This window comes from Myotis davidii, unplaced genomic scaffold, assembly GCF_000327345.1.
Source record: "Myotis davidii unplaced genomic scaffold, ASM32734v1 scaffold27, whole genome shotgun sequence".
NCBI lineage: Eukaryota > Metazoa > Chordata > Mammalia > Chiroptera > Vespertilionidae > Myotis > Myotis davidii.
The window spans coordinates 2,259,279-2,270,831 of NW_006297821.1; the positions used below are offsets into that span (position 1 = coordinate 2,259,279).

The following is an 11,553-nucleotide window of genomic DNA, read 5'->3' on the forward strand; positions in this document are numbered from 1 at the left end:
AAAGAGCCTTTTAGTCAAGCTAAGGAGCTAGATTTCATCCTGTGGGCCAGTGGTTTTCTGAGTGTGGTCCCAGGACATGGGGCCACAGCATCACCCAGAAATTTTCAGCCCGTGCATTCTTAACACAACTCTAAAGACAATGGAACCCATGGAAAGATTTCAAACATAAGAAGGATACAGTCACATCTGCATTTCAAACAAATCGCACAGGCTGCACAGTGGAGGCTAATTTAGAAGAAGCCAGACTGGGAATGAGATCACTAAGGAGGTGACCAGGTGTGAAGCCAGAGGGCACTGACAGTACCACATAGTTTCTACAGAGATTTTTTTTTCACATAAAAGTTTAGCTTATTAATCCTCTCATGAAAAATCTGTGAAATCACCACAGATAAAGTCACTGATAAAGTCTTTGAGCAACAGAAGGAGATTGAACACAGTAAAGTCACCACAGATAAAGTCACTGGCTTTGGCATGATTTATGATTCCTTGGGTTACGAAAAGAAAAATGAACCCAAACACAGACTTGTAAGACACGGCATAGATGAGAAGAAGACCTCAAGAAAACAGAGAAAGGAAAGCAAGAACAGAATGAAGAATGTCAGGGGGACTGCAGAGGCCAATTGTTGGTGCTGGAAAAAAGTGAGCTGGAGATCGAACAACAGAAGGAGTAAAGTAAAAATAAACCTTATCATTAACAAAAAATGAACACTCCCAATTAATTTACTCCTTCTGTTGTTCGATCTCCAGCTCACTTTTGGCCACCACCAACATCGGCCTTTGCAGTCCCCCTAACGTTCTTCATTCTGTTCTTGCGTTCCTTTCTCTGTTTTCTTGAGGTCTTCTTCTTCTCATCTATGCCATGTCTTGCAAGGCTGTGTTTGGGTTCATTATTCTTTGCGTAACCCAAGGAATCATAAATCATGCCAAAGCCAGTGGTCTTGCCACCACCAAAGTGGGTTCTGAATCCAAACACAAAGATGACATCAGGTGTGGTCTTACACATTTTGGCTAGTTTTCCCCAAATTTCTGTCTTGGGCACTGCTGCCTTCCCAGGGTGAAGGACATCAATGACCATTTGCTCCTGCTGACATAGTCTGTTGGTCATGAACTTCCTGGTCTGGATAGTTACTGTGTCGTTCATGATGAAGGCTGATCTTCAAGCAGCCAGGGAGGAAAAGAGAGCCACTCTTCCTTGGCCAATCATGTCAATGCGTACGGAAAGAGATTCTTTACTTTGGCTTTCTACGCTCCTGGGAAGGCTGGCTTGTGCTGCACGAGGCTGCTGCATGAGGATGAAGGACATGCTTTTCCAGGCTGGGTGCCTATTGCTGAGCTGCAACTGAAGTGACGGAAACCCCAGGGGAAAACAAAGATTCCTAGGAACCCCCTGCCCTAGGCTGATGGTATCTCCAATAGACCTAGACTGCTCCCAAACAGGAAGGACTCGGAAACCCAGCCCTGTCCTCAGCACTGACTCAAACCACCGCCGACTTCCCTGAACGCCTGAAGGCATGCCCAGTGCTCCGGGCCCAGTGCTCTATGCCCAGCCTCTGGCCCCTCTGCAGCTCCGTGGTCCTTTCTGCTCAGACACCCTGAGTAGCCCTCAGCCAGAACAAGATGTGTGCCCGGGCAAGGACAATACCCAACTGGTGCCTCCACAAGATGACACTTGCCCACCTCTCAGAGGGGAGCAAGCTCTCCAGCCTCCTTCCACAGCCCCTGCTGGCTGGCCTGGACGCTGGACCCCTGCGCCTGGACCTCAGACACCGTAGCTCACCTGGGCTCCTAAATCCAGTGTCTGTGCCTCTGGCCTCAGTAGCCTGAAGCCTCACGGACTCTGTTGCCCAACCTCACTTTTCCTGATTCCCCAGAGCACAGCCATGGAGACATCAGATACTAAGACCAAGAAGCTTGGAAAGGCTCAGGTGGCTGCTCACTGTACATCCTGGAAGCTCCATGGAGATAGAGCAGAAGCTGTCCTGCCAGTCAGAACAAGGAATGAGAGGAGAGGACACGGTGGCCATCCTATAATTGTTTGGGATAAAGAAAGGTGTTCAATCCCTAGGAATCCAAGTTGCCAGTGGTTCTCAATAGTGGGCAATTGTACCCCCAGCTGGACCTTTGGCAATATTTGCAGGTATTATTAATGGTTGCAACTGGGATAGGGGGATGTTACTGGCACTATCTGCTAAACATTGTAGAATGCTGCTAAACATTCTGCAATCCTAGGACGGCCCCCCAAACAAAGAATTATGCAGCCCAAATGTCAACAGTACCAAGGGTGGGCGTCTCTGCTCTGGGCAATCCCAGGCTCACAGGAGTCCCTAACTGGCCCAAGGAGGCAATTACAGTCCAAATTCAAAGCCTCTGTCTATAGCTGTCCCAGCTGAGTGCCTAAGAATCCTAGAGCTATGTGAACCCGAGATGGAGACTCCAAAGATGCCCAGAGAAAGCAGGGAGTGTAGAGGAAGTCCCTGACCCTCACACAATGACCCCTGAATCAGCTAAGAGTTTTGGAACCACCTCCTAATTCCAGGTCACCATGAAAGCCCACGGCTTGGCTTAGGACAGACTTGTGCCTGGAGCTAAAATGGGAATTTTAGGGACTCCCCAGGATATTCCTGGGAATGTAGGATAAAGCTATTCCTAATGGCCTTAGAAAATGATAACCCAGCTACTGATGCTGTCTAAATATCAGAGCCGCCTGGAGAAGGGAAGGAGGAGGCAGGCACACCCAGGAGGAATGTCCAAAGCACATTTGTAACAAGGAACTCCGTCCTGGGATGAACTCTGAGAGCTGGCCTCCCAAACAAGCATTCCAGGTGCTTAATTATTTGACTGAGACGGAGGGCTGGCCACTGTGGGAAGTACATCGTGCACCCAAAGAACTCTGAAGGTAGAAAGAGACCCCATGTCCATGCCGAGACTTCTATGTGAGTCTTATATGGCTTGTTCTACGCTGTAAGCAGTAGAAAACCTGCAACCCTGGTTATTTTAAGTACTACCATTTTTCTTACTTTCTTGAATATGGTCTCTCACTCATCATTTTTGGTGTTTCTTATAAACGATGATCAATTAATTAGGGGTGTTCATTTTTTTGTTAGTGATAAGATTTATTTTTTCTCAAATTTACTGTGTTTTAAAATATGGTCAGAAAATATAAGGTCCAATCGCCATCTCTTTCCTTGGCTACATTGCTTTTACCGCATACTCCTGCCTAATATCTGTGCTATAGGATTGTTGGGAGGCATACATAAAATAAGGTAGGTGAGAAAGACATCACAATGCCTGGCATACATACAGTAAGGTACTCAATGTTCGTTATCATTACTACCACCAGCCCAGTGTTACCTGAGATTTCCAGATCCCAGAGTTGCAACTCTGACTCTCCAGGTAGGATAAATCCAGGCCTTACTACTTTATTTCTCCTGCCCCTATCATCTCCATCCCCTGGCAGCTAAATTTACTTTAGAATCCAACCCATAAACTTAGGTGCAGTTTTCCAGCCAACCTTGATAAAAACAAGATGTACATCAACCGTCTTCAGGCACTTTCAGCAGGGCTTGATGCTAAGCTTCCTTTCCTGGATCCAAAGTCTGGTAGCCTAGCCTACCTGCAGACCTCAAGCACCCCTTAAAAGTCCTTCACTCTTGCCTGCCTCGTGTGGCTCAGCCGTTGAGGTCATGGTTCCATTCCTGATCAGGGCACATACCCGGTTTTGGGTCCGATCCCCAGTAGGGGGCGTGCAGGAGGCAGCTGATGGATGATGTTTCTATCTCTCTATCCCTCTCCCTTCCTCTCTCTAAAAATAATTTTTAAAATTTTTTTAAAAATAGTGTTGAGTGCAAACTGTAATAGAAAAATAAATAAACTAATTTTTTAAAAGTTCTTCTCTCTTAGCCAGTCCAGGAGTCCAGTGTGTCACGTGTATGTGTCCATATGGATACAGACATAGCAGGACTTTGGTCCAAATGACACGATGGCCCAATCTTTTGGCCAAGTTTCTAAGGAAGGAAAGAAATGATGTGGAGAGTTTGTGGGCTGAAAGACTGCACATGTGGCCAATCTCAAATGGAAGCTATTACACCCTCTCTCCTGTACTTTCTTATTCTGGGCCCCTACGTCGTTCCTACCTTCCTCAGCACTTTCTAGTTAGGGCTGTCATGATCTTTCATTCTGAACAAAGTCTCTTTTGTATTCGGAAAGAAACTTTACCCTTCTGCAAGAAAAAAATTTCCAAGTCTTTCTGGAAATGTAACTAATGTAACATAACAATGCTTCAACTCACTCTTTCACTGTCTGACTTTTTTATAGAGGTGTGACATAAGATATAATATTGATACATGCCATTAATATGAATATCATCTGAGATTACTAGTTTATGCTAATGTATAACACTATTGACAACATAAAACATTAAAAACAGCTCTGCTATCTATTAATTTTATGACTTCTATTATCATGTAATTAATGCATAGAGTAAAAAAATGTATTCGGAACATTGATTTGGGGGAGAATGAATCAGGGAGGCAGAGAGATTGGAAAGAGAAAACCTAGATAAGGGGTGCTGGGAAAAGATAAACAATCAATGATGAAGATATGAGTCAAAATTATAATTTGGTATTTGCACTTAAACCTAGTGAATACATAACCAAATCCTTAAATATTGTCACCTTTCCAAATCATCAGATTACTTGGTCTTACAAGAACATAATTCTTATTTCCCCAGCCCACACTCCTCACTATGGCAAGTTATTTTGTTACTGATCTCAGCACAGAGTAGCCAAACAGGCCCTTCTCCCTTAGTTTTGGCCCAGCTTCCTCCCTGCCTGGAGCCTGGAAGGCATACCTGGACAAGGGCAGAGCAGAACACTTTGCTGTGACCTCTCTGGGCACAGCCTCTCACCAGGGAGTGGTCAGAAGCAGTATTCAAAACCAGGATCCAAGGTGTGGTCTGAGCTCCTTTAAGCCCAAGGGATTTGGGAGCTCCTGGTGAGTCCCCAGAGAAGAGTCCAGAAGAGAAAGATGGAAGGGGAGTGGCCCCCTGGGGGGCAACTCCTCTTCTACCTCACCGTCAGCCTTCTGCTTCAAGGTAAGACGGGGCAAGAACAGGGAAGACCTGTTCTGAAGGACATCTAGGAATTCCCCTCTAGTATTTGGAGGACATTCAGAATTAAGATGTTAAATATTCCTTCCATAATGTCTGTGTCTTGATTTCCTTTTGGTGACAGATAGAAAGACATTCCACTGATCAGAGCACAGCCTTCCTCTATTCCTACCTGCATAGGGATCTACCAAGCTGTCCCAGTTCACCACCTCTCCAATTCTACCTTTTCACTGACCCCAGAGCTCCTTCCACCTCTCCCTATCTCTTTTTCCTTTGATACGGCATCTATGAAAAGAGTAGATGCTAATTTTAAACATGCCCTGAAGGAGTAAGTGAAACATCAAGGGAGGGTGGGGAACACTCTGAGGCAAAAGGCAGTGGATACTTTGCTTCCCCTGGGGAATATTTGTTCCAAGTCAGGGCACATAGCTTCAACAGTATGGGAAGAAATGGAGATGAAGAGGAGGAGGCAGAGAAAAAGAACAAACTAAGGTGACAACGGGGCAAAGATTCTGCTCAGGCACTACCCAGACGGCTCCCTGGCCGTGGCCAAGAGACACCACACACAGGCCTCACTATGTGATCAGCGTATAGTATATGCTCAGTGGTACCACCTAGTAATTTCAATGCTGGAAATAAACCCCAACATATCTGGGGTCACTAACTCTGAGATAAGCAACATAAAAATGCATAGCACCAAGGCAAACACCCATTCAGAATACCTACTACACATTTCCCACATCCACTTAGTACTAGGAAGTGCTGTTGTTTGCTTCTCTTATCTTTTTTGATACACCTGTTCTTGCAGAAGTCCCTGAGGAAGAAATGCAAACGAGAAATACATCAGAACAGACTAACTATCCGTTTTAGGGCAGTGCTCAGTCTACTCGGTGGGCCCAAGAACCTTGTGATGGGTCCACTAAGACTCCTTAAAGTGGCTGCCATTGCAGCAAGGCTGGTTTGCATATAGATTCGGACTGGTTTTGCATGAGGATGAAACAGTGGGAATGAGGATAGAGCCGTGACTCAGCTCACCACATAGACTTCCACCATTTGCCTACCAGACCAGCTCATCCTCCGACCCTGGCAGGAAGGGCGTGGCCTTGGGTGGTTTTGGTACAGGAAGGAGGGTTCACCTGCTTCTCCCAGTATGTCCCCTGCTTTCTCTCTCTGCAAAGAGGCTCCATGGGGACCCTCTCTCACAGGGTCTCTGCTCTCTACAGGAAGAGCCGACACTTTCACCATCAATTGCTCAGGGTTTGACCAAAATGGGGTGGATCCTGCTGCCTTCCAAGCAGTGTTTGACAGAAAGGCCTTTCGTCCAGTCATCAACTACAGCATCCCCACTTATGTCAACATCTCCTTCACCTTGTCTGCCATCCTGGAAGTGGTGAGACCTGGTCCCCACTTTCCATAGCTTCTAATGGGGAACAAGGATCCTCTGTTCTGTCGACCCAGCATTGTACTGGTCTAGTGGCGGACAGTAGGTAGTCTGAATGGGCTTTGTATAAATAGAGGGGTTTCCTATAAGATGGGGAAACATAAAGAAGAAAGCTGCAGTGGTATTTTTTTCAGGAATGATTTGTCCGTGAGTCCTGTTCTTTGTGAATGCTCTAAAAGGAAGTGATCTGTCTGTTGACTAAAACCTGAATGGTACCTAGATACAAGAGGAGGCAAGTAAGGAAAAGACAGTCCAACATTTAGAACTATGCCTGGCCCAATACATTAGTCAATATTATTAAGACTATGACCTGGGAGCAGGGCAAGACTTTTTTGCACTAATGCACTGATGGTCCTGGGTGGGAATTTCTTCACCAGGATGCACGGCTCCAGCTTCTGACGTCATTCCTGTGGATTAATTTGGTAAGGCAGATTCAATTATCCCCTTCCCACTTCCATTTAGAAGTTATTTCTGAGGAGTTACCTTAAGGTTTTCCAGTCCAAACCTCTAGTCAGTGTATTCATCTCTCTGAGACCAAATAACTCCATGTAGAACAGTGGGAACACATCTCTCTGAGCATCTTAGGAAGGGAGAAATGGTGCCCGAAGAAAATGAGCAAGTGGTTGTAAGCCAATCTATTGGTGTGTTCCTGGGTCTAAGTGATATTAGGCTATATTTAAGGACTGCCTGGAAAAAGGGCCATTGTGGGTATTTTGCCAATGACAGCTGGCTAGATAAAGAGGAGGAGGTGGAATGGGGTCAGTAGGGACATGAGTGGTGTGAGAGGATCAGAGTTTAAAGAAGAATGGGAGAGGCTGATTGGACCTCTGTTTCCCACTGCCCTGCCTGTAGATGTGGGACAATCCTTTCATCAGCTGGAACCCAGAAGAATGTGTCGATGTCAATAAACTCACTGTATCAACAGAAAACCTGTGGATTCCAGATATCTTCATTGTAGAATCGTGCGTATCTGGACTGGGAAAAGTCTGTACAAAGCCCATCTTAAAAGAATAGCTTAGGGTCAAGTGCAGGGCACAGGGACACCAAAAGATTAAGACATCACCACCACCACCACCACCACCACCACCCACCACCACCACACACACAAAAAAGATTCAGACAGGGGCACAGCCTCAATTCATTGACTCCCACAAAACACATGAGGAGTAGCATAGGCGACATAGAGTGACGTTAGAGAAAGAACCCAAAAGGAGAACACAGTAGGGGAAGACTTGGGAAGAAAGGGAGACACGGGCTGATTAAGGCCCCCACAACCCCCACCTGTCCTCCTCTCGAAAACAGCATGGATGTGGACCGGACAGCTACAGGTCTCTCCGCGTATGTCAGCAGTGACGGTCGGATCAAGTATGATAGGCCAGCGCGGGTGACCAGCATCTGTAACCTGGACATCTTCTACTTCCCTTTTGACCAACAGAACTGCACCTTCACCTTCACTTCCTTCCTCTACACAGGTGAGTGAGACATGTTTTGGCAGCTATTTTAGATTCGCAGGAAGACAATGAGTGGTGTAGGTATTATGAGGGAAAGTTTTAGGCCAGTGTTTCCCAATTCTGGCTGCCCATTAAAGCTTTTAAAAATAGCAGTAACTATACAACACCCTAGAGATTCTAATTCCATTGTTCCAGGTGGGGCCCAGATGCTCTTATCTTTTAAGATATATTTTTATTTATTTTAGAGAGGAAGGGAGAGGGAGAGAGAGATAGAAACATCAATGATGAGAGAGAATCATTGATCAGCTGCCTCCTGTATGCCCCCTAATGGGGATCAAGCCTGCAACCCAGGCCTAGGCCCTGACAGGGAATTGAACTGTGACCTCCTGGTTAATAAGTCAACAGTCAACCACTGAGCCACACCTACCAGGCAGTATTGTTATTTTCTATGTATCTCCCCAGGTTTTGCTAGTTAGTGTGCAGAGTTAAGAATTACTGCTTTAATTCCTCAATAAACTATTTTTTTTTTAAAAAAAAAGCCACCAAACTACTGCTTTAGTCTTAAGTGGTCTTTGCACCATATCTGACCCTGAGCTACTGAACCTCTATAATTTTTAGCTCAACCCTTTTAACTTTAATAGCTAACACACTTAAACCACTAACTCAATGTAACCTAATGCCACCAGGTATCACGGGGCAGATTTGAATATATCAATCATTAAATGGGCAGACAGGTAATGATAAAAATGTTGAGCTGTTCATGATTGATTCCACTAAAACAGCACCATACAACTGGGGACTTGAGAAGGAAAAATGGGAATGACTCTCGTTTGAGTCACATCCAAAATTCCCATAACAACTTTGACTCATCCTTGTTTTCAACAACAAAATCAGTGCTACAGCACACACATATGAATTTCTGGTCCTGGAACCCACTTCTGAAAAATCCTGATATCCTGCTTTTAAAAAGACACAGAGGAAAATTTGTTGAAGAAACTCAGTGGGGGAGAAATTGAATTTTGTGGGCAGGAGGCTTAGGAACTTGTGGACTGAGCTGCCCTGGCTCCCTTGCAGTGGACAGCATGCTTCTGGGCACGGACAAGGAAGTGTGGGAGATAACAGCTACGTCTCGTGACGTCATTCAGACCCAGGGAGAGTGGGAGCTCCTGGGCATCAACAAGGCCACCCTAAAGATGTTGGTGGGCAGCAGTCAATACGACCAGATCACTTTCTATGTAAGTCCAGGGAACGCTCTTTGACTTCCTATCCCAATTGTTCTGTGATTGTTCTCTTGATCCAAGGCTTTTTGAGGTATAAAAAGAAGCTTTAGGGGGTTAAGCACCTGCTCCCCACCCCACCCTATACCCTGATGGTCCTAAAGAAGGATCCCCAAGGACCTCTGCCTTGCAGAGAGGAGAAGCAGCTGGACTCCCCCCTCAATGGAAAAGCCACCATCTGATGGTGCAAAGGGCCCTACTTGCCCCTAAACATCTACAGTTGTATTCCCAGCAGGTTGGACACAAATGCAAATTAGAAGACAAACTGGGGACACTTCTGTAGAAGGGCATGTCTTACTTAAAGAGATCATCCCATAACTAGCCAAACAGCACACCAGCAAAGATTAGAGTCAAATATACAACTGAGCCTTTGGCATCAATGTAATTGCCACATTCTCCACACTGTCTCCTCCCCCACCAGGTGGCCATCAGGCGCAGGCCCTCCCTCTATGTCATAAACCTTCTGGTGCCCAGTGGTTTTCTGATGGCCATTGATGCCCTCAGCTTCTTCCTGCCTGCAGAAAGCGAGAACCGTGCCCCATTCAAGATAACCCTTCTGCTGGGCTACAACGTCTTCCTGCTCCTGATGAATGAGTTACTTCCTGCCAGTGGCACCCCCCTCATCAGTATGGCCCCTCCCATTTTCTGGGGAAGAGAAGGCAGCAGAGGACAGGGAGGGGAACCTGGAGAACTGGCTGCCTCTCCACTTAAGGAGGAAGGGGGTTCTGGGGAAATATTGAATTTGGGGAAAGAGGCTTAAGAAAAGTGTAGAGACGATCCACCCTCGTTTAGTGTTAATTGCATTTGTCTTCAGGTGTCTACTTTGCTCTGTGTCTGTCTCTGATGGTGCTCAGCCTGCTGGAGACCATTTTCATCACCTACCTGCTACACCTGGCCACCACTCAGCCCCCACCTATGCCCCAATGGCTCCATTCCCTGCTTCTGCACTGCACCAACCCAATGAAATGCTGTCCCACTGCACCCGAGAAGGGAAACAAGAGTCTGGGTCTCGCCCCTGCCCACCTGCCTGGTAAGGAAGTCAGCACTGCCCACACTTTCTCCTCCAACACCTTCATTTCTCTGCTTCAGCCTCCTCCCCTGCCCCCTCTCCCTCCCAGGTGATCTTCACAGCCCATGGCTGAGTCTATTTTTCTCTGTAGGTCTGAAGGAGCCTGTGGAGTTGGTGGGGAAGGTGCCAGGTCCCCGAGAGGCAGAGTTAAATGGGTGCCCTGAGTCAACAAGGGGCCAACAGGAAGATGAGGCTCAGAAGCAGCACTTGGCCAGCCTGTGGGTGCAGTTTAGCTACATGATGGACACCCTGCTGTTCCGCCTCTACCTGATTTTCATGGCCACCTTCATCACCTCCGTCATCGTCCTCTGGAGCACCTAGGCTGACATCCACGTCCATCTCTCCCTGAAAACCACAGTTTGAGTTTCTCCTTGTATTAGGGCCAGCCAAACCCTGACCTCTTTCATAATCTTAGCCGCTTCTCCAGTGACTACCATGTCCTCTTCTATATTCTCAAAACTTCAACACAGCCCTACCGAGTAGGTTCAGAACAGCCATAGTCCTCTCATATTCCATGGTCATCATTCCTGCACAAGTTTAGGTCCCTCAGCCACAGCCACACCTAACTTAACTCTGACTTCCTTATCAATTGAGGTCCAGGTCAGTGCAGTCTCTCCTTGATTGATTGACCCAATAAACAACTTTCCAGGAAGCACTGACCCCTCAGTACCTTTATGATAGGTCCACAAACTCTGGGGTGGAGAGTCCTCCTGCAGAAGTTTTGATACTTCACCCTAAACAGGTATATCGTAATATTATTTGATTTTAAGTCTTTCAGACACTTTCAGAGTTTAAAAGAATACAAAGGTAAAGTCTCATTTGCAAGAAATTACTATAAAATGGTTATAATTGCAAAATATTTCTTTCATCAATCATTTCCATTTCCCTTTCCTTTACCTCTCTCATTTCTAAAATTGCTCTTTGAAATAAATATTGTGTCCTTTTTTTAAATTCTGACAGATTCCTCTGATCCACAAAATCAAACAGAGAGGGCCGCCTGAATACACGTGCTTGGAGGAGGACCAGGAAGGCAGTCCAGGACCTCAGTTAGGGTTCAAGTTAAGTAAATTGTCATGCAGCCACATGATGGAATGCCTCGTAGCCATTTAAAGTGGGAATAAAGATCTATGTTCATAAACATGGAAACAGGTCCATGGTATATAAAGTGGAGAAAACAAGTTACAAAACAGTATGTACATATTATTTCT

The 11,553-nt window shown here is 46.0% G+C and overlaps 1 protein-coding gene and 1 pseudogene across 1 annotated transcript; one reads left to right on the forward strand and one right to left on the reverse strand.

Moving 5' to 3' along the window:
• Positions 1–748: 748 nt before the first annotated feature.
• LOC102774907 lies at positions 749–1,193 on the reverse strand (annotated as a pseudogene).
• Positions 1,194–5,024: 3,831 nt separating this feature from the next.
• HTR3C (5-hydroxytryptamine receptor 3C) lies at positions 5,025–10,673 on the forward strand. The gene is made up of 9 exons (XM_006773619.2): positions 5,025–5,092; positions 6,331–6,497; positions 6,926–6,970; positions 7,401–7,510; positions 7,851–8,020; positions 9,074–9,234; positions 9,698–9,902; positions 10,091–10,306; positions 10,437–10,673. The coding sequence occupies exons 1-9, from the start codon at positions 5,026–5,028 to the stop codon at positions 10,664–10,666; spliced, it is 1,371 nt and encodes a 456-aa protein (XP_006773682.1). The 5' UTR covers position 5,025; the 3' UTR covers positions 10,667–10,673.
• The last annotated feature ends 880 nt before the right edge of the window (positions 10,674–11,553 follow it).

Bases quoted from the DNA above. Each gene is read 5' to 3' on its own strand.
- HTR3C (XM_006773619.2), top strand. From the start codon at position 5,026: ATGGAAGGGGAGTGGCCCCCTGGGGGGCAACTCCTCTTCTACCTCACC. The intron at 6,498-6,925 runs GTGAGACCTGGT...TTTCTTCACCAG, and splicing joins TGTCTGCCATCCTGGAAGTG to GATGCACGGCTCCAGCTTCT. The intron at 8,021-9,073 runs GTGAGTGAGACA...GCTCCCTTGCAG, and splicing joins CACTTCCTTCCTCTACACAG to TGGACAGCATGCTTCTGGGC.